This window comes from Salmo salar, chromosome 11 (assembly GCF_965601325.2).
Source record: "Salmo salar chromosome 11, fSalSal1, whole genome shotgun sequence".
Lineage (NCBI taxonomy): Eukaryota > Metazoa > Chordata > Actinopteri > Salmoniformes > Salmonidae > Salmo > Salmo salar.
In genome coordinates, this window is record NC_138301.1 from 32,884,074 (window position 1) to 32,904,603 (window position 20,530).

The 20,530-nt window shown below is 43.5% G+C and overlaps 1 protein-coding gene across 3 annotated transcripts in view; it reads right to left on the reverse strand.

Annotated features, from left to right (window-relative positions):
- Nucleotides 1-9,132: 9,132 nt before the first annotated feature.
- Nucleotides 9,133-20,530, reverse strand: part of LOC106587734 (transient receptor potential cation channel subfamily M member 7) — a 92,742-nt gene continuing 81,344 nt past the window's right edge. For all 3 annotated transcript variants that reach the window (XM_082957862.1, XM_082957861.1, XM_082957860.1), the window contains exons 33-41: nucleotides 20,377-20,421; nucleotides 20,174-20,239; nucleotides 18,430-18,578; nucleotides 18,118-18,252; nucleotides 15,900-15,982; nucleotides 15,517-15,722; nucleotides 10,809-10,860; nucleotides 10,538-10,644; nucleotides 9,133-10,301 (exon numbers count right to left, since the gene is read on the reverse strand). In XM_082957862.1, the coding sequence (XP_082813988.1) occupies nucleotides 10,198-10,301; nucleotides 10,538-10,644; nucleotides 10,809-10,860; nucleotides 15,517-15,722; nucleotides 15,900-15,982; nucleotides 18,118-18,252; nucleotides 18,430-18,578; nucleotides 20,174-20,239; nucleotides 20,377-20,421 (947 nt within the window). In that variant the 3' untranslated portion in view covers nucleotides 9,133-10,197. The remainder of the gene's footprint in view (nucleotides 10,302-10,537; nucleotides 10,645-10,808; nucleotides 10,861-15,516; nucleotides 15,723-15,899; nucleotides 15,983-18,117; nucleotides 18,253-18,429; nucleotides 18,579-20,173; nucleotides 20,240-20,376; nucleotides 20,422-20,530) is intronic.

The window sequence follows — 20,530 nt, forward strand, 5'->3', positions numbered from 1 at the left end:
CACTGACCTTAGACAACCAGTAGCAGTAGAATTATCACTGACCTTAGACACCCAGTAGAATGATCACTGACCTTAGACACCCAGTAGAATGATCACTGACCTTAGACACCCAGTAGCAGCAGAATGATCACTGACCGGCTGAAGTCTGGGCTGGGGACTGATGCTAGTCATGTTGTGTTGGTGTCTCTAAACTGGACAGGGGGCAGTGAATGATATCTATAGACTGGACAGGGGACAGTGAATGATATATATAGACTGGACAGGGGACAGTGAATGATGTTAGCTCTAGACTGGACAGGGGACAGTGAATGATGTCAGACTGGACAGGGGACAGTGAATGATGTTTATAGACTGGACAGGGGACAGTGAATGATATATATAGACTGGACAGGGGACAGTGAATGATGTTTATAGACTGGACAGGGGACAGTGAATGATGTTTATAGACTGGACAGGGGACAGTGAATGATATATATAGACTGGACAGGGGACAGTGAATGATGTTAGCTCTAGACTGGACAGGGGACAATGAATGATGTCTATAGACTGGACAGGGGACAGTGAATGATGTCTATAGACTGGACAGGGGACAGTGAATGATGTCTATAGACTGGACAGGGGACAGTGAATGATGTCTATAGACTGGACAGGGGACAGTGAATGATGTTAGCTCTAGACTGGACAGGGGACAGTGAATGATGTTAGCTCTAGACTGGACAGGGGACAGTGAATGATGTTAGCTCTAGACTGGACAGGGGACAGTGAATGATGTTTATAGACTGGACAGGGGACAGTGAATGATGTCTATAGACTGGACAGGGGACAGTGAATGATGTTTATAGACTGGACAGGGGACAGTGAATGATGTTTATAGACTGGACAGGGGACAGTGAATTATGTTTATAGACTGGACAGGGGACAGTGAATGATGTTAGCTCTAGACTGGACAGGGGACAGTGAATGATGTCTATAGACTGGACAGGGGACAGTGAATGATGTTAGCTCTAGACTGGACAGGGGACAGTGAATGATGTATATAGACTGGACAGGGGACAGTGAATGATGTCTATAGACTGGACAGGGGACAGTGAATGATGTTAGCTCTAGACTGGACAGGGGACAGTGAATGATGTTAGCTCTAGACTGGACAGGGGACAGTGAATGATGTTAGCTCTAGACTGGACAGGGGACAGTGAATGATGTTAGGTCGAGACTGGACAGGGGACAGTGAATGATGTTTATAGACTGGACAGGGGACAGTGAATGATGTTAGCTCTAGACTGGACAGGGGACAGTGAATGATGTTAGCTCTAGACTGGACAGGGGACAGTGAATGATGTTATCTATAGACTGGACAGTGAATGTCACTAGGCATGTCATGTAATGTCACTAGCCACTAGACTGTGGACAGGGGACAGTGAATGTCACTAGGCATGTCATGTAATGTCACTAGCCACTAGACTGTGGACAGGGGACAGTGAATGTCACTAGGCATGTCATGTAATGTCACTAGACTGTGGACAGGGGACAGTGAATGTCACTAGGCATGTCATGTAATGTCACTAGACTGTGGACAGGGGACAGTGAATGTCACTAGGCATGTCATGTAATGTCACTAGACTGTGGACAGGGGACAGTGAATGTCACTAGGCATGTCATGTAATGTCACTAGACTGTGGACAGGGGACAGTGAATGTCACTAGGCATGTCATGTAATGTCACTAGACTGTGGACAGGGGACAGTGAATGTCACTAGGCATGTCATGTAATGTCACTAGACTGTGGACAGGGGACAGTGAATGTCACTAGGCATGTCATGTAATGTCACTAGACTGTGGACAGGGGACAGTGAATGTCACTAGGCATGTCATGTAATGTCACTAGACTGTGGACAGGGGACAGTGAATGTCACTAGGCATGTCATGTAATGTCACTAGACTGTGGACAGGGGACAGTGAATGTCACTAGGCATGTCATGTAATGTCACTAGACTGTGGACAGGGGACAGTGAATGTCACTAGGCATGTCATGTAATGTCACTAGACTGTGGACAGGGGACAGTGAATGTCACTAGGCATGTCATGTAATGTCACTAGACTGTGGACAGGGGACAGTGAATGTCACTAGGCATGTCATGTAATGTCACTAGACTGTGGACAGGGGACAGTGAATGTCACTAGGCATGTCATGTAATGTCACTAGGCATGTCATGTAATGTCACAAGTACAGATACCCCAAATAAACAATTGAAGTAAAAATAATTTAAAGTACTACTTAAGTACTTTACACCACTGCTGGCACTGCCAGTGTGTCACTGTGTAATAGCAGTAGGATGTTTATTTGTGTATAGAGCAGATATTTCCTTCTCTGATAATTCAGAACCTGGTGGGATAGAGAGATAAAGGAGAAAAAGAGCAAAAGATTGAGAGAGATTGGTAGATGAGGATCTGGACAGGAAGCCTGCGGTAGATTGGTGCTCTGATCTCAGGCGCTGTAAGATTTTATCTGTCCATGGTGCAGGCACTACTGTCACCTGGTAGGCCAGTCTGTGATGCTGCTGGAGTGTGTGGATGTTACCTGGTAAAGTGCAGTGTGTGTGTGTGCCCTGCTCCCCTAACGTTCCCAACACACACTCTATACCAACTGATTGATTTCATTTATATGATCATTTAAAAATACATGTACAACTGCAGAGATCTGTATTGAGTAGAATATAACTTATAGAATATAAATCTAAATGCTAATATAATATCCCTGTCTGTATCATGAAAGAAAAACATAGGAATAACAACATAACATAACAGGATGAGAGTATTTTCCTTAAATCCCAGACCGTTGAAATGACTCTGGGGACTCCCGGGTGGTGCAGCGGTCTAAGGCACTGCATCTCAGTGCTAGAGGCGTCACTACAGACCCTGGTTAGATTCCAGGCTGTATCACAACCGGCCGTGAATGGGAGTCCCATAGGGCGGCGCACAATTAGTCCAGCATCGTCCAGGTTTGGCTGGGGTAGGCCGTCATTGTCAATAAGAATTGGTTCTTAACTGACGTGCCTAGTTAAATAAAACAAACTCTAGTCTCCATGTTCACATCCCTAGTTTCAATGTGAACAATCATAATAGAATCAGGTCAGGACCCAGGATCTTATAAAACACTGTCCTCCTCCTCTCCCCCTCTCTCCTTTTATCCTCCTTTCTACCTCTTGCTCTCCACTCATCTACTGGAGCAGGGTTTCCCAAACCCGGTCCTGGGGCCCCCCCTGGGTGCACGTTTTGATGTTTGCATTAGCACTACACAGCTGATTCATATAACCAACTCATCAACAAGCATTGGTTATTTGAATCAGCTGTGTAGTGCTGGGGCAACAAAAAAAGTTAACTCAGGGGGTCCCCAGAATATAGAACATAATAATCTACTGAGGTATTGATCAAATCTAATGGATGGACCATCAGAGTGTAGTCAGTTGAAGTCCGATGGGATCTGTAGCGTCGTTCTGTGTGTAAAGCACAGCTGTGACGTCACTATCTGAGAGGGTAACTTTAAGCTGTGTGTGTAACTTACAGCGCCGCCCCGTGGTTCCCGTCACCGTCGCATCAGGAACGTTCCGCTTGATGGAAGATGCTAGGTCCTGATAGCGAGACTCGTACCCTCATCCACTACTGCAGACCACAACACAAACACATCGTCACACACACATCATCACACACACACACACACACACATCGTCACACACACAGACTGCACATGGCATGTCATATCTATAACTTTACACTGGACAATAGAAATGGAGAGGGTAGTTAAAACGTTGGTAAAAGTTAGACTGATGATGTAAATAATGAGTTTCTCTAATTGGAAAATCATGTAAACTTTTGTTTTTGTCTGCAAACTCTCTCTTTAAATCAATAACCTGAGGCAATAGGAAGTCTACTGGTTCCACAGCAACACATTCAGACAGTTTGTACACTGTCTCACTGTTGTTTTCTTTGGTATAACAACAGATCTCCTAATAACATTTTAGAGTAGACATTAACAGATGTAGTAAAACAACTTACCAATATTCTGTGTGGACTTCCACAGACATGATTCTTCTCTCTAGAGTGTCATGACGTTGCCCTCTTTGGACACTGCGAGCACCATCCCTCGACCTCTATAGTTCTGACACCAGGCTCTGTAAGAGCGGTCGTAAATTCCTACAAGGAGACCCTCTCCTCATGGCCCCAGTATAGAGAGAACAAAGGAGTTCTTCCACCTCACAGAACTGGAGAAGCGAATGACATTTATGTTCTGGAGAAGGTATAAAAGATTGGTGAAGAATCCAGCAACGAACTGGTCCGTTCGGTCCAATTTTGTGAAACTCATGAGAGACAATACGGCCACATTACCATAATCATGTTTATAGAAGAGTCTCAGGTATGAGACTAAATGGTTGTATAAAATGAATGAATAAGGATGGAACTGTTTGTGAAATCGTGTAATGTGATTTTGGACTGTTTAATGAAGGAAACTCCAATTCCCTTTGGAGTCTTAACTAAATCAGAGGACCGCCCATGAGCACAGTTATGGTCTGGCGTCATGGGACAGGCCCTTTTCTGCTCTTCCGAATAAAACCCCCACCGAGGTTTTCTATCACCAAACCGAGCTTACCTCAATTACGAGATGGCTAAAGGTTGGAGACCATGCATTTCTCTTGATGAACTTTTAACCATACCACGTGGTTAAACTCTTAGACTATCGATACCGACAGAATAAGAACAAGTCTTTGATATTAATTACTAGTCTGCAGCTAGGAATTCGGTATCATTGAACATGAAGACCGACAACCGCCGAAACATCTCTCCTATAACGACATTAATGAATGTCACTCTGAACTACCCATTCTAACCACGACAGAGCGCGAGAGAGGGCGGACTTTTCAACAGAGATCCCGACGACACACTGAGCGTAAATATATATATTGATTGCAAATTGTTCCCGAATGAGTGAGCGTTCATGTGCAAAGGATTAGCATTTCAATTAATATAATTATCAACTCTGTAGTGCCTTCTCAGCTGACCCCACCCCCCTTTTGTCTAACAAGCTGCCATGCCGGTTTAGCCCACTAGGGCACATTCTCCTATAATTTCCTTGTAAACATATATACTGTTTGTCATGCATTTCTGTGAATTACTTAGTAAATAAATGATTTTAAGACAATTGATGCATGGATGACTCATAGTGGGTTCGTGCAGATAACCAACAATTTACGACGTTTGGAATGAGACTAGCGTGAGGTAAATAATAATTCATTAATTCGAAGACTAATTGATCAGGTATTAAAATATCTGAAAATTATAACTTTGTAATCTGAATATTTTCCTTGGTGCCCCGACTTCCTAGTTAATTACAGTTACATGATTAATCAGGTTAATCGCGTAATAATAATTACAGAGTTATTTGATAAATATGTCTTCAGTTTTAATGATGCCAACGACACGACAAGAGTGAGTGTGTGTGTGTGTATGTGTGTGTGTGTGTGTGTGAGCAATGCGAAAGAGACGTGAGAGCAGATGGGCACTGTTACAGATAAGCTGAATGACTGTCCCTCTATCCATCTGTTCACCTGTTATCTGAAAGGGCATGGTTAGATGGGGGCCAGAGAGATAGAGGGGTAGAAAGGGTCAGATTCTAGAATATTCTCCAATATGCTGGAGGATATCACAGAACAGATGTATTACAGTTTAAAGTGCATTTGACAGAGGCTAATAGAGTGGATAGAATGAATAATAAATCAGCTCTAAGTTCCATGGAATACAGTGGTGGTAAAATGTAGTAAAACTCCAGATGGCAGAGTGGTAATTCCCTCTCCCACATCACAGATTAAATCCCCCTCTTGGCTGAAGTGTGACCTCTATCACAAGTTTGATAATAAACTGTCATCTTTATACAGCCATATAAAAACTAAAATGAAAGACTTTGTACCTCTACAAATAATATAACACACAGAGGAATAACATTTTGGGGGATAGAATCCAGTCTCGGCCTACACACAAAATCAGATAAGATCAAATAAAATCCCTTGACCGCTATAAAGGCCAAGGCAGTGCATCTATTGCATCATCACACCCGGTAAGAAAGAAAGTGAAAGAGGCAAAGTGAAGATGGGAAAGATTGCCTGGCACAACATCCAATAATAACACAACACCAGTAAATGTCCAACAGCACCCTCCCAACACACAAACTCAATACTAATTGTTTCATTGAATTTATTTGATCATTTAAAAATACACATACAGCCTATACAACTGCAGAGGTCAACATTGAGTACAATACTTAATTTATAGAATGTAAAACTAAATGCTAGTCAGTCTATAATATCTGTGTCTGTATAACAAAAGAAAAACAGACAAGGAAAACATAAGACATGACAGTATAAATCAGAGACACAGGATGAGAGTATTTCCCTCAGATCACAGAGTTGAAATGACTGTAAACTTCATCATGTTCACATCCCTAGTTTCATTGTAAACAATCATTAATAGAATCAGATCAGGACCCAGGATCTTAAACACTCTCCCTCTCTCTCAATATCCACTCATCTATTGGAGAACACACTTATTATCCTTCTTCACTTTCTCGACCTTTCCTCCGCGGCTCACCTCCTTCACCATCGCCACCATCTGGTCAGACAGTAGAGCACATGTTACAGAGAGAGCATGTAGGAGATAAATGAAATAAATGTATATTTGTCATATCATATGCACAGGATACACGGGGTGTATACTATACAGTACAATGAAATGATTAAGGAAATAGTATGACTTGGCTGGGATTGGATCCCATGCCTTATCCATGCTCCCTGATTTAAACACTTCTGAACTACTGTTCAGGTTCAGATACTGTGGCTTTACCTCAGACAATACATGAAGATACATTATGAGTATGGTGCCACCTGGTGGTTAGAACAGGAATAACACACACCTCCTTGGTGTCTGGGAATCCTCCTGCCTCCAGTTTAGAGTAGGCCAGTTTACCATTCACTGTTACCTCGAAACTGATAGGTCCTGATAGACTCGTACCCTCATCCACTACTGCAGACCACAACACAAACACACTGTTACACACACCGTCACACACACACCGTCGCATCAGGAACGTTCCGCTTGATGGCAGATGCTAGGTCCTGATAGCGAGACTCGTACCCTCATCCACTACTGCAGACCACAACACAAACACACTGTTACACACACCGTCACACACACACCGTCGCATCAGGAACGTTCCGCTTGATGGCAGATGCTAGGTCCTGATAGCGAGACTCGTACCCTCATCCACTACTGCAGACCACAACACAAACACACCGTTACACACACACACACACACCGTCGCATCAGGAACGTTCCGCTTGATGGCAGATGCTAGGTCCTGATAGCGAGACTCGTACCCTCATCCACTACTGCAGACCACAACACAAACACACCATTACACACACACACACCGTCACACACACACACACACCGTCGCATCAGGAACGTTCCGCTTGATGGCAGATGCTAGGTCCCGATAGCGAGACTCGTACCCTCATCCACTACTGCAGACCACAACACAAACACACACACCGTCACACACACAGACTGCACATGGCATGTCATATCTATAACTTTACACTGGACAATAGAAATGGAGAAGGTAGTTAAAACGTTGGTAAAAGTTAGACTGATGATGTAAATAATGAGTTTCTCTAATTGGAAAATCATGTCAAGTTTTGTTTTTGTCTGCAAACTCTCTCTTTAAATCAATAACCTGAGGCATTAGGAAGTCTACTGGTTCCACAGCAACACATTCAGACAGTTTGTACACTGTCTCACTGTTGTTTTCTTTGGTATAACAACAGATCTCCTAATAACATTTTAGAGTAGACATTAACAGATGTAGTAAAACAACTTACCAATATTCTGTGTGGACTTCCACAGACATGATTCTTCTCTCTTGGTAGTTTCTCCTCTCTGGGACGTGTTTGTGTGAGAGCAATGGGAAAGAGACAAAAGTGAGAGCAGGTGAGCACTGTTAGGAACAAGGTGAGTAAACTGCAGACTACTCAAGGTGAGTAAACTACAGATTCACCATATAACCACGCCCTTCCAGGTAACAAGTAGACTGGTTTATCAAGCCTAGACAGGAAGTGGTTAAAAAAATATTCTGCTATTCGACCAACAGACATTCAATATACTGTACTCAGCTCTTTCTATTGGCCGAAGATCAAAAAGCATTTTGTCTATTTTCACAGAAATTTGCAAACTACAAATTCATAAGCCATAAAAACAACAAACATATGGAAGCCTACTATCACTAATAACTACTACTGCTAACTTATTACTACTACTAAGGCCTAGATTAAATCAGAGCTTTAACCAGCGATAGTAGACACCTACATAGTGGATGACTTGGTGGTGGAACTGTGTTGGAGCTGTCAAATCGGTGAGCAGCTGCTCTGGCATCTTCATGAAGCCACTCCTGCCCCCATTCGCTTTAGAAGTTCAGAATGAGAAAGTGTAGGCTATATAGAAATAACTACGTTCAAATGTAAAAATCATTCAACAAAATAAGTATTTTATCATCCTAATCGAGATGTAGATTACATCTCACATTCCAGTGTTGGAACTTAACTTAACAGGTATAATGCCAGGAGCCACTGGTGGATTTGACAGCTCTGACGCAGCTCCACCTTCAACACCACCAAAACATCAATGTGGATGTAAAATGGACATAGTATGTACAGTAATATTATTTTACACAATGTTGCTTTCCACTGGACTTTGTATGTGACAACACCAAGAAGGATTTCATCACTGTTGATCCATGTTCCTAAACTGCTAAAGATGTAGGTGGAGATGAGGTTTGTGAAAAGGATGAAATATGCAGAGTTCCCATCCAGACCCTCTAACTGTAGGGTAAAGGTGTCGGGTTACAGACGACTAACTGGTTAATAACTGTTGGCTACTGGGTTCTTTATCAGCTGGCTGATCAACAGGTGTGTGTGAGACAGAGAGAGAGAGTTTCTCTCTGTGGGTGTGTCTGCCAGCAGCTGCAGTCTTACTGAAGAATGTGGGGGCCTCATCCCCACCAGACAGTATCAGCATAATACTGTACAAGGAATGGGACATAACTGTCATTTTATTAGTTTAAAATGTTATACAGTAGAACATGTAGAGTAATAGACCCTTACACTCCCCTGAATAAAACAGCATCTGCTTCTGCTCAGTACCAGATATAAGTATCTATAAGATACACTAGATTGGTATTTGCTCATACAATACGTGATGACAAAGGAAAAACAATAATAGTACCAGCATTGTAACATTTAAAAACTATTAGCAATATTCAGTGGACACATTTCAGAAGAGTTCAACACAATACAATTATTACATATGTACTGTAAAAGTTGCATTGCAATCTGCCCATATTTTACAAGATTTTCAAATTCATGTGTCTTCTCATTAAATATGAACCACTAATGCCATAATAATACATGTATTTTACATTTATAAAAAAAGTATCTGGTGACATTCTGTATAAAGTGTTGCAAATTGTATCTCAGCAGGTTGACCCTTACAGTCCTGCAGTACAGACAGACAATGCACTTTAGTTTATACAAGGCAACTTTTCATAGTTCAGAATAAGTACTGTCTCTTTATGCAGTGATATTGTATCTGTTGATATATATACACACACACATACACACACTCATAACATATAAACTTGTAGTAAAAAAAACGTCTTTAAAAAGTTTTGTTCCCCATTTACACATTTTTTTAAAAATCATCTTGGTTGCTGATTGGCATTGGTTGGACAGATACAAAAGTAACACAGTTCTGCATGCATGCATTGTTCTCCATGGAAACACAGGCGTGGCTCTTCCAGTTGATTGGATGAGGTGGGTCATGGCTAGACCCACCTTATCCAGCTTTTGTCAAATAAATGTAAAAAGTAGATATTTTTTTTGCTAACCCTAAATCTTTTCCTAACATTAACATAATTCTCCTAACCTGCTGCGTTAAATCCTTCCAACCTGCTACGAAAAGTCAAATCTGACGCTAATTTGACAAAATCTGGATCCCTTCTGGCCATGAGGTGTGCGCACTAGTTCTTCCTTCCTCCTCTCTGGCATTGGCCAATAGAATAACAGCACCGGCCTCTTCTCTCTGGCTGTGTCCTATAGGATCAGAGCATGAGCCTCATTGAGTGGCGTGTCCCGCTTCCAGGGTCGTGTGATTCGTCCTGAGGCAGCATCAGTTTGTCCGGCGTGTACTCGTTCCGCTTCAGATCTGAACACACACAGGAAGAGGAGATAGATGAGGCAGACCACCAGGCATCCATCTACTACATCAAGCTGAAATAACAATGTCACTACTCCATTGTCCTAGAGCCTTATATTTGAATATTCATTGTCCCCTCTCGCCCACAGTCCTCTGTCCCTATAGCAAAAGATAAGCTCACCTCGTCTCCATAGTAATGGACACACTCGGATGCAAACGGTAAACAAACAGAGAGAATTCCCTACCGGGAAGTTTGAGTTTCCTGCAGCAAGAGTTGCAGTGGTGTTTGGCCCGGAAGTTTCTGATGGCGTCGTCTCCCAGGTTGGCAGGACCAAATATCATGTCATATGATCTACAGATTAGTCAAGAGAACATTATTAATTAAGTGAGCATTCTAAAATGTCCAAATATTGTGTTGTATGATCTACGGATTAAAACGGGAGTGTTATAAAATATTTTTACAACAAAGCAAAACATGATTTTTTGAATGTGAGAACAGAAAACAGGTTTACACACCCCTTCTCTCCACTCTTTATGACAGACGGATCAGTCAGAATCTCCCCCACTCCTAAAAACACAAAGATAGCAGTTACTAATGGGAGGGACTTGTATTTACAGGATTTTGACCAGCCCAGCACAACTCTCCCTGGGTGTACTCATATGTCCAGTCACTGAAGGGTCAGGGGTTACAAGTTAGGGGTTGGAGGTCAGTATTACCTTGTAAGTCCAGCACCAACAGCTCTCCCTGGGTGTACTCATATGTCCAACATTTTGAGGAATATTCAGAGGTGGAAACTTTCCGTGGGAATTAATGTGAATATGTGCAAATTAATATTAATACCATTTAAATGTAGATGTTTTTGCATTGGATACATTTACCATATCATATGGAGACATAATGTAAAATGTTTCTAAGTACAGTTGTGGCCAAATGTGTTGAGAATGACAGAAATATACATTTTCAAAGTTTGCTGCTTCAGTGTCTTAAGATATTTTTGTCAGATGTTACTATGGAATACTGAAGTATAATTATAAGCATTTCATAAGTGTCAAAGGCTTTTATTGACAATTACATGAAGTTGATGCAAAGAGTCAATATTTGCAGTGTTGACCCTTCTTTTTCATGACCTCTGCAATCTGCCCTGGCATGCTGTTAATTAACTTCTGGGCCACATCCTGACTGATGGCAGCCCATTCTTGCATAATCAATGCTTGGAGTTTGTCAGAATTTGTGGGGTTTTATTTGTCCACCCGCCTCTTGAGGATTGACCACAAGTTCTCAATGGGATTAAGGTCTGGGGAGTGTCCTGGCCATGGACCCAAAATATCGATGTTTTGTTCCCCGAGCCACTTAGTTATCACTTTTGCCTTATGGCAAGGTGCTCCATCATGCTGGAAAAGGCATTGTTCGTCACCAAACTGTTCCTGGATGGTTGGGAGAAGTTGCTCTCGGAGGATGTGTTGGTACCATTCTTTATTCATGGCTGTGTTCTTAGGCAAAATTGTGAGTGAGCCCACTCCCTTGGCTGAGAAGCAACCCCACATGAATGGTCTCAGGATGCTTTACTGTTGGCATGACACAGGACTGATGGTAGCGCTCACCTTGTCTCCTCCGGGTGCCCCAAACAATCTGAAAGGGGATTCATCAGAGAAAATGACTTTTCCCCAGTCCTCAGCAGTCCAATCCCTGTACCTTTTGCAGAATATCAGTCTGTCCCTGATGTTTTTCCTGGAGAGAAGTGGCTTCTTTGCTGTCCTTCTTGACACCAGGCCATCCTCCAAAAGTCTTCGTCTCACTGTGTGTGCAGATGCACTCACACCTGCCTGCTGCCATTCCTGAGCAAGCTCTGTACTGGTGGTTCCCAGATCACGCAGCTGAATCAACTTTAGGAGACGGTCCTGGCACTTGCCGGACTTTCTTGGGCGCCCTGAAGCCTTCTTCACAACAATTGAACCACTCTCCTTGAAGTTCTTGATGATCCGATAAATGGTTGATTTAGGTGCAATCTTACTGGCAGCAATATCCTTGCCTGTGAAGCCCTTTTTGTGCAAAGCAATGATGACGGCACGTGTTTCCTTGCAGGTAACCATGATTGACAGAGGAAGAACAATGATTCCAAGCACCACCCTCCTTTTGAAGCTTCCAGTCTGTTATTCGAACTCAATCAGCATGACAGAGTGATCTCCAGCCTTGTCAACACTCACACCTGTGTTAACGAGAGAATCACTGATATGTCAGCTGGTCCTTTTGTGGCAGGGCTGAAATGCAGTGGAAATGTTTTTTGGGGGGATTCAGTTCATTTGCATGGCAAAGAGGGACTTTGCAATTAATTGCAATTCATCTGATCACTCTTCATAACATTCTGGAGTATATGCAAATTGCCATCATACAAACTGAGGCAGCAGACTTTGAAAATTAATATTTGTCATTCTCAAAACTTTTGGCCACAACTGTAGACATAATTGCAAATGATTAAATCCTTCCAATAGAAATAAAAAAAACAATTTAGTTACGAATTGAACTTTAATTAAATGAGCTGACTCTTCACATGGGATGATTTCATTGAACAACAAAAGAAAGGAATATTGAATGATCCCCAATGATCTATCGCATCTCCCAAAAACATTTTCAACATACATCTGTAAAATGATAACCAAAGCTTTAGTTTCTAGACTGTCTTCCTCTCAGGCTTCCATGTCTTCAACCTGGACCTCCTCAATGTCCACCTCTTGAACATCAGACTGAGGCCTCATCTTCACTGTCACTTTCCAACCTTGTTGAGGATGGCTCTTTGTCAGGCTCAAAAAGCCAAAAATTTGCCCGGACGACCACTAATTTTTCAACCCTTGCAGTGGCCTGTTGCGTGCTTTGGTGTGTGTTCCCAAACAAGGACCAGTTGCGCTCTGAGGCGGCTGATGTTGGTGAGATTTGGAGGATGATGGAGGCAACAGGGGAAAGAGCCTCAGCTCCACAAAGTCCCTTCCACCAGGTGGCTGATGAGATATTTTGGCACGACTGCCATATTGCATCTCCATCCCAAAGCCCTTGCTTGGAAGTGTACTTCACCAGACTGCCAAGAACCTTGCCCTCATCCAGGCCACGGTGGCGAGACACGGTAGTAATGACACCATAGGCCTTGTTGATCTCTGCACCAGACAGGATGCTCTTGCCAGCATACTTGGGGTCCAACATGTACGCTGCGGCGTGGATGGGCTTCAGGCAGAAGTCTTCACACTTTTGATGTATTTCAGAACTGCAGTTTCCTCTGCTTGGAGCAACAGTGTAGTGGGCAAGGCAGTATGGATTTCTTCTCTTACATCTGCAAGCAGAGTCTGAACATCAGACAGGATGGCATTGTCTCCCTCAATCCGTGCAATGGCTACTGCTATAGGTTTCAGGAGTTTCAGGCTGCTTACCATTTACCATCCAAAATACATCATCCAGGAGGATTCTCTTGATGGGGCTGTCCATATCGGTAGACTGTGATATGGCCATTTCTTGGAGAGACTCCTTCCCCTCCAGGAGACTGTCAAACATGATGACAACACCACCCCAATGGGTGTTGCTGGGCAGCTTCAATGTGGTGCTCTTATTCTTCGCACTTTGCTTGGTGTGGTAGATTGCTGCTATAACTTGATGAGCCTTCACATACCTAACCATTTCCTTGGCTTTCTTGCTGAGTGTATCCATTGTTTTCAGTGCCATGATGTCCTTGAGGAGCAGATTCAATGCATGAGCAGCACAGCCAATGGGTGTGATGTGAGGGCAGGACTCCTCCACTTTAGACCAAGCAGCCTTCATGTTCGCAGCATTGTCTGTCACCAGTGCAAATACCTTCTGTGGTCCAAGGTCATTGATGACTGCCTTCAGCTCATCTGCAATGTAAAGACCAGTGTGTCTGTTGTCCCTTGTGTCTGTGTTCTTGTAGAATACTGGTTGAGGGGTGGAGAGGATGTAGTTAATTATTCCTTGCCCACGAACATTCAACCACCCATCAGAGATGATTGCAATACAGTCTGCTTTCTCTATGATTTGCTTGACCTTCACTTGAACTCTGTTGGACTCTGCATCCAGCAAATTAGTAGATAAAGCATGTCTGGTTGGAGGGGTGTATGCTGGGCCAAGAACATTCAGAAATATCTTCCAATACACATTGCCTGTGAGCATCAGAGGTGAACCAGTTGCATACACAGCTCGAGCAAGACATTCATCAGCATTTCTCTGACTACGTTCCTCCATTGAGTCAAAAAACTTCTGATTCCAGGAGGACCATGAGCTGTTGCTATCGATAAGGTGTCTGATTCATCGTTTCCACCTCTAATAGAAGTAGAGGGACTTTTGTCAGAGGTTGCTTGTTGTGAGCGCTGAGGGAACTTTATGCACTTGGCCGGATGATTCTGTGGCTTTGTTGCATTCTTCACATACGATTTGGCACAGTATTTGCAAATGTACACAGCTTTTCCTTCTACATTAGCTGCAGTGTAATGTCTCCACACATCAGATAGTGCCTGTGGCATTTTCCTGTAAAGATTAGGGGGGAAAAAAATCAAAAAAATACAATTCCATGTACAGATAAATAGTTAAGCAGTTAGATTAAACAACTCCTTTGTAAGATAAATGTTTTAAAATGAAACATGTATGGAAACGGGTGAATTAACACTCCTCAGTTAGCAGGCGCAAGCAAGCTAAAACCCACATGGTAGCAAAACTAACTAGCAGAAATGGTTAACAAGTTAGAAATTATTTAAACACTTTGCTGTAGACTACTATTTACTAGTTAACAAAAAAATAAATTATGTCATAAAATATATTCACCCCACCCAGTATTGTAATCAAAACTTACCAGTAAGCATGTAGTCCTTGGCTCAGACAGTGTAATGGTGTGGCCTCAACAGCATCTCATTAGTGTGTAAGATCTTGAGAATCAGTTGTACATGTGATGGAAGAATGTACTGTGCATGCAGAGGGTTGCAGTTCCATTGAATTGGGGATAGTTTAACCAAAATATGCATAAGACCTAGAATTGCCTTATGTGTATCCCACAAAAAAGGTTCATTGTTATAAGCTAACTTTTTGTTGATGAATTTAAGCAAAATTCCCAGACTTAACTTCACATGGAAAATTTCCCAAAGAATTCTGGACATTTACTGTAAATTTCCAGACCCTTTGCAACCCTACTGAAGGGTCAGGGGTTAAAGGTTAGGGGTTGAAGGTCAGTATTACCTTGTAGGTCCAGCACTAACAGCTCTCCCCGGGTGTACTCGTATGTCCAGTGGCTGAAAGCCAGCATGGTCTCCTCCAGAAGGTTGGTTGGGACAATCTCGTCCCCGTTGTTATTGTTAAACTTCCTGAACTCTCCAGTAATACACTCCTCTATAGCAAACCACTGGCCTGCTGAGTGACAGTACAACAGAAACACCTCCAGAAACCTACACACACACAGAGACAGAGAGAGAGACAGAGAGAAAGAGGTGGGCACTGTGTCTTCTGAAATTCATGTTTAAAATGTCAAAAGACATACATTTTTAATGGTTAGCAGCTGAAAACACCTGAAAACAAGCAGCTAAATGAGAAGTGCGCCATATAGCTCTGGTGTGTTAGTTTACCTGGGAGAGTAAGGGATTGTCTTGGGCCTCATTTGGTTGAAGGCAAATGTCAATTTCTGAGCAGCTCTCTGCTGTTGAATTTCCTGTCAAGAGAGAACAAATGTGAGAGAGATGATACCCGTGTATGAGGTATTTCCATATTTCCACATTGAATAGACCAGAGGAAGGAAGGATAGAGAAGGAAGGAAGGATGAATAGAATGGAGGAAGAGGGTGGTGGAAATGATCATATATTAAAAAGGAAAACTAACCATAGTTATCCTGCTATGGTGTGTCATTATGAAGAGTGTGTGTGTGTACACTGAGGTGAAGCCAATGACATACAGTATATACAGTGCATTCGGAAATTATTCAGACCCCTTGACTTTTTCCACTTTGTTACGTTACAGCCTTATTCTAAAATGGATTTAATTGTTTTTCCCCCTCATCAAATCTATCCCCTCATCTGTCCCATTATGACAAAGCAAATAAAGGTTTTTAGAAGTGTTTGCAAATGTATTAAAATTCTAAACTGAAATATAACATTTACATAAGTATTCAGACACTTTACTCAGTACTTTGTTGAAGCACCTTTGGCAGCGACTACAGCCTCGAGTCTTCTTGGGTATGATGCTACAAGCTTGGCACGCCTGTATTTGGGGAGTTTCTCCCATTCTTCTCTGCAGATCCTTTCAAGCTCTGTCAGGTTGGATGGGGAGCGTCGCTGCACAGCTATTTTCAGGTCTCTCCAGAGATGTTCGATCGGGTTCAAGTCTGGGCCCTGGCTGGGCCACTCAAGGACATTCAGAGACTTGTCCCGAAGCCACTCCTGCGTTGTCTTGGCTGTGTGCTTAGGGCCATTATCCTGTTGGAAGGTGAACCTTCGCCACAGACTTTGTTCCTGAGTGCTCTGGGGCAGGTTTTCATCAAGGATCTCTTTGCACTTTGCTCCGCTCATCTTTCCCTCCATCCTGACTAGTCTCCCAGTCCCTGCCGCTGAAAAACATCCCCACAGCATGATGCTGCCACCACCATGCTTCACCGTAGGGATGGTGCCAGGTTTCCTCCAGACGTGACGCTTGGCATTCAGGCCAAAGAGTTCAATCTTGGTTTCATCAGACCAGAACATTTTGTTTCTCATGGTCTGAGAGTCCTTTAGGTGCCTTTTGGCAACTCCAAACGGGCTGTCATGTGCCTCTTACTGAGGAGTGGCTTCCATCTGGCCACTCTACCATAAAGTCCTGATTGGTGGAGTGCTGCAGAGATGGTTGTCCTTCTGGAAGGTTCTCCCATCTCCACAGAGGAACTCAAGAGCTCTGTCAGAGTGACCATCAGGTTCTTGGTCACCTCCCTGACCAAGGCCCTTCTCCCCTGATTGCTCAGTTTGGCCACTGTGTTCTTGGGGACATTCAATGCTGCAGAAATGTTTTGGTACCCTTCCCCAGATCTCTGCCTCGGCACAATCCTGTCTCGGAGCTCTACTGACAATTCCTTTGACCTCATGGCTTGGTTTTTGCTCTGACACTCACTGTCAACTGTGGAACCTTATATAGACAGGTGTGTCCCTTTCCAAATCATCTCCAATCAATTGAATTTACCACAGGTGAACTCCAATCAAATTGTAGAAACAGGATGTACCTGAGCTCAATTTCGAGCCTCATAACAAAGGGTCTGAATACTTGTGTAAATAAGGTACATTCGCAAAAATTAAGTCAAGGGGTCTGAATACTTTCCGAATGCATTGTAGACCCTGGATAGCTGACACTATGTCTTGGCCAAAAAGAGCCATTGAAGCCACCAGGTCGCCATATTCATACGCCTCCTTTCAGGGCTTTAAGTATTGGGAATGAATCAGGGAACAAACACACTGAGTGTACAAAACATGGCTATTTATATGACAGACTGACCAGCTGAATCCAGGTGAAAGCTATGATCTCTTATTGATGTCAACTTTTAAATCCACTTCAATCAGTGGAGATGAAGGGGATGAGACAGGTTAAAGAAGGATTTTTAAGCCTTGAGACATGGATTGTGTATGTCTGAGTGGGCGAGACAAAAGATTTAAGTGGGGGGGGGGGAAATCAATATTAGGAAGGTGTTCTTAATGTTTTGTACCCTCAGTGTGTGTGTGTGTGTGTGTGTGTGTGTGTGTGTGTGTGTGTGTGTGTGTGTGTGTGTGTGTGTGTATATATATCCATCTCATTGGGTGAAGCAGTGTGTGTGAGTGTGTTCTCCTCTACCCTGAGACAGAGCAGCAGTACAGTGTCCTCCTTGTAGATGCTCTGCCAGGTCTGGACCACCTCTGGTAGGAAGGACTTAACGATATACAGGTGACCTGGCTTCAGAATGTCATACTCCGACCACGTACACAGCACCTAGAGTACAATAGTTACAGTTTATTGTCCTGCCGAGAAATACATTATTGTACAACAATGCAACAAACCAACAACCAAAAGCAACAAACCAATAGCAATACTGGTTAATGTTCATTTCCATATCTGTTACATGTAGTGAAGACACTAGACAGTAGTGACCACACACACCAGCTGTACCTTGAGTGCACGTCGCAGCCCCCCTCCCATCTCCTCCTTACTGAGGAACTCTATCTTGGCACAGAGACCTTTGTGAGCCCAGGAGGACATGCTGTTGTTGATGGTGTTGGGAGAACTCTCCTCCAGACGATACACTGTTACTGGCTCACCTACAGGGAGCAGCACACACAGACAGAGAGAGAGAGAGAGAGAGAGAGAGTGTGGGTGTGTATTAAATATAGAATTGCAGCCACACAGGATAGATGGTTTATAGGTTCAACTGGTTTGGGTGTGTCAGGGGGAGTTGGGATATGCAAAAACACATTTCCAATTCACACCTGTATAATAAAATAGGACAAATAAGCATCCACCAAATTATTACTATTATTTATAGGTTAAACTGGCTTCCTTATCTCCCTTAACTGGCCATGATATGTCCCACTTTATGTCCTCATTCTAACAGACTGGGTGGGGTCACCTCGTCTGTCACCTGTCCAGTTCTCCAGGGTTGGGGTGAGACAGTTCTCTCTCATTGTTCATACATTTCCGTTTACTTCCCGAATTGAAACGGAATTGACCCCAACACCACAGTCCTTTCAACTAGATAGACTACAGCTGAGTTAGACAGTAGGACACAGTCCGTGAAAGAAATTGAAACCCTGACTCTGTGTGGTGCCTGATGAAATGGACCCAGGAGGCACTGGGGTGAAGGGGGTGTGTAATACTGTATCTTACCTCTAGGGGGCACTGGGGTGAAGGGGACGTGTAATACTGTATCTTACCTCTAGGGGGCACTGGGGTGAAGGGGACATGTAATACTGCATCTTACCTCTAGGGGGCACTGGTGAAGGGGACATGTAATACTGTATCTTACCTCTAGGGGGCACTGGGGTGAAGGGGACATGTAATACTGCATCTTACCTCGAGGGGGCACTGGGGTGAAGGGGACGTGATACTGCATCTTACCTCTAGGGGGCACTGGGGTGAAGGGGATATGTAATACTGAATCTTACCTCTAGGGGGCACTGGGGTGAAGGGGATATGTAATACTGTATCTTACCTCTAGGGGGCACTGGGGTGAAGGGGACATGTAATACTGTATCTTACCTCTAGGGGGCACTGGGGTGAAGGGGATATGTAATACTGAATCTTACCTCTAGGGGGCACTGGGCTGAAGGGGATATGTAATACTGTATCTTACCTCTAGGGGGCACTGGGGTGAAGGGGGTGTGTAATACTGCATCTTACCTCGAGGGGGCACTGGGGTGAAGGGGACGTGTAATACTGTATCTTACCTCTAGGGGGCACTGGGGTGAAGGGGACATGTAATACTGTATCTTACCTCTAGGGGGCACTGGGGTGAAGGGGACATGTAATACTGTATCTTACCTCTAGGGGGCACTTGTGTGAAGGGGACGTGTAATACTGTATCTTACCTCTAGGGGGCACTGGGGTGAAGGGGATATGTAATACTGAATCTTACCTCTAGGGGGCACTGGGGTGAAGGGGATATGTAATACTGAATCTTACCTCTAGGGGGCACTGGGCTGAAGGGGATATGTAATACTGTATCTTACCTCTAGGGGGCACTGGGGTGAAGGGGATATGTAATACTGTATCTTACCTCTAGGGGGCACTGGGCTGAAGGGGATATGTAATACTGTATCTTACCTCTAGGGGGGACTGGGCTGAAGGGGATATGTAATACTGTATCTTACCTCTAGGGGGCACTGGGCTGAAGGGGATATGTAATACTGTATCTTACCTCTAGGGGGCACTGGGGTGAAGGGGATGCTCTGAGACAGCCTCATCAGGTTGTTACGCTCCACAGCTACAAGGAGGGAAACACACAAATACACACAACATTGGCAGGAGGCTACAGTAGTCAAATGACATCCTACTCCATGTAGTGGGGTATAGGGTGTGACTTGAGACTGACTAAAGTATGCTTTAAGGTCCAAACCTCACCTGAGTATTGGTAGCTTTCCATTGGCTTGAAAGGGGAACCAATTGCTAAAAAAAATGTTAAAGTCTGTTATTCAAATCCAGTCCAATCAAATCTAAAGTTTATTTGTGATATGCATGGTTACAGGAAGTGTACACAACACAACAAAATGCTTAC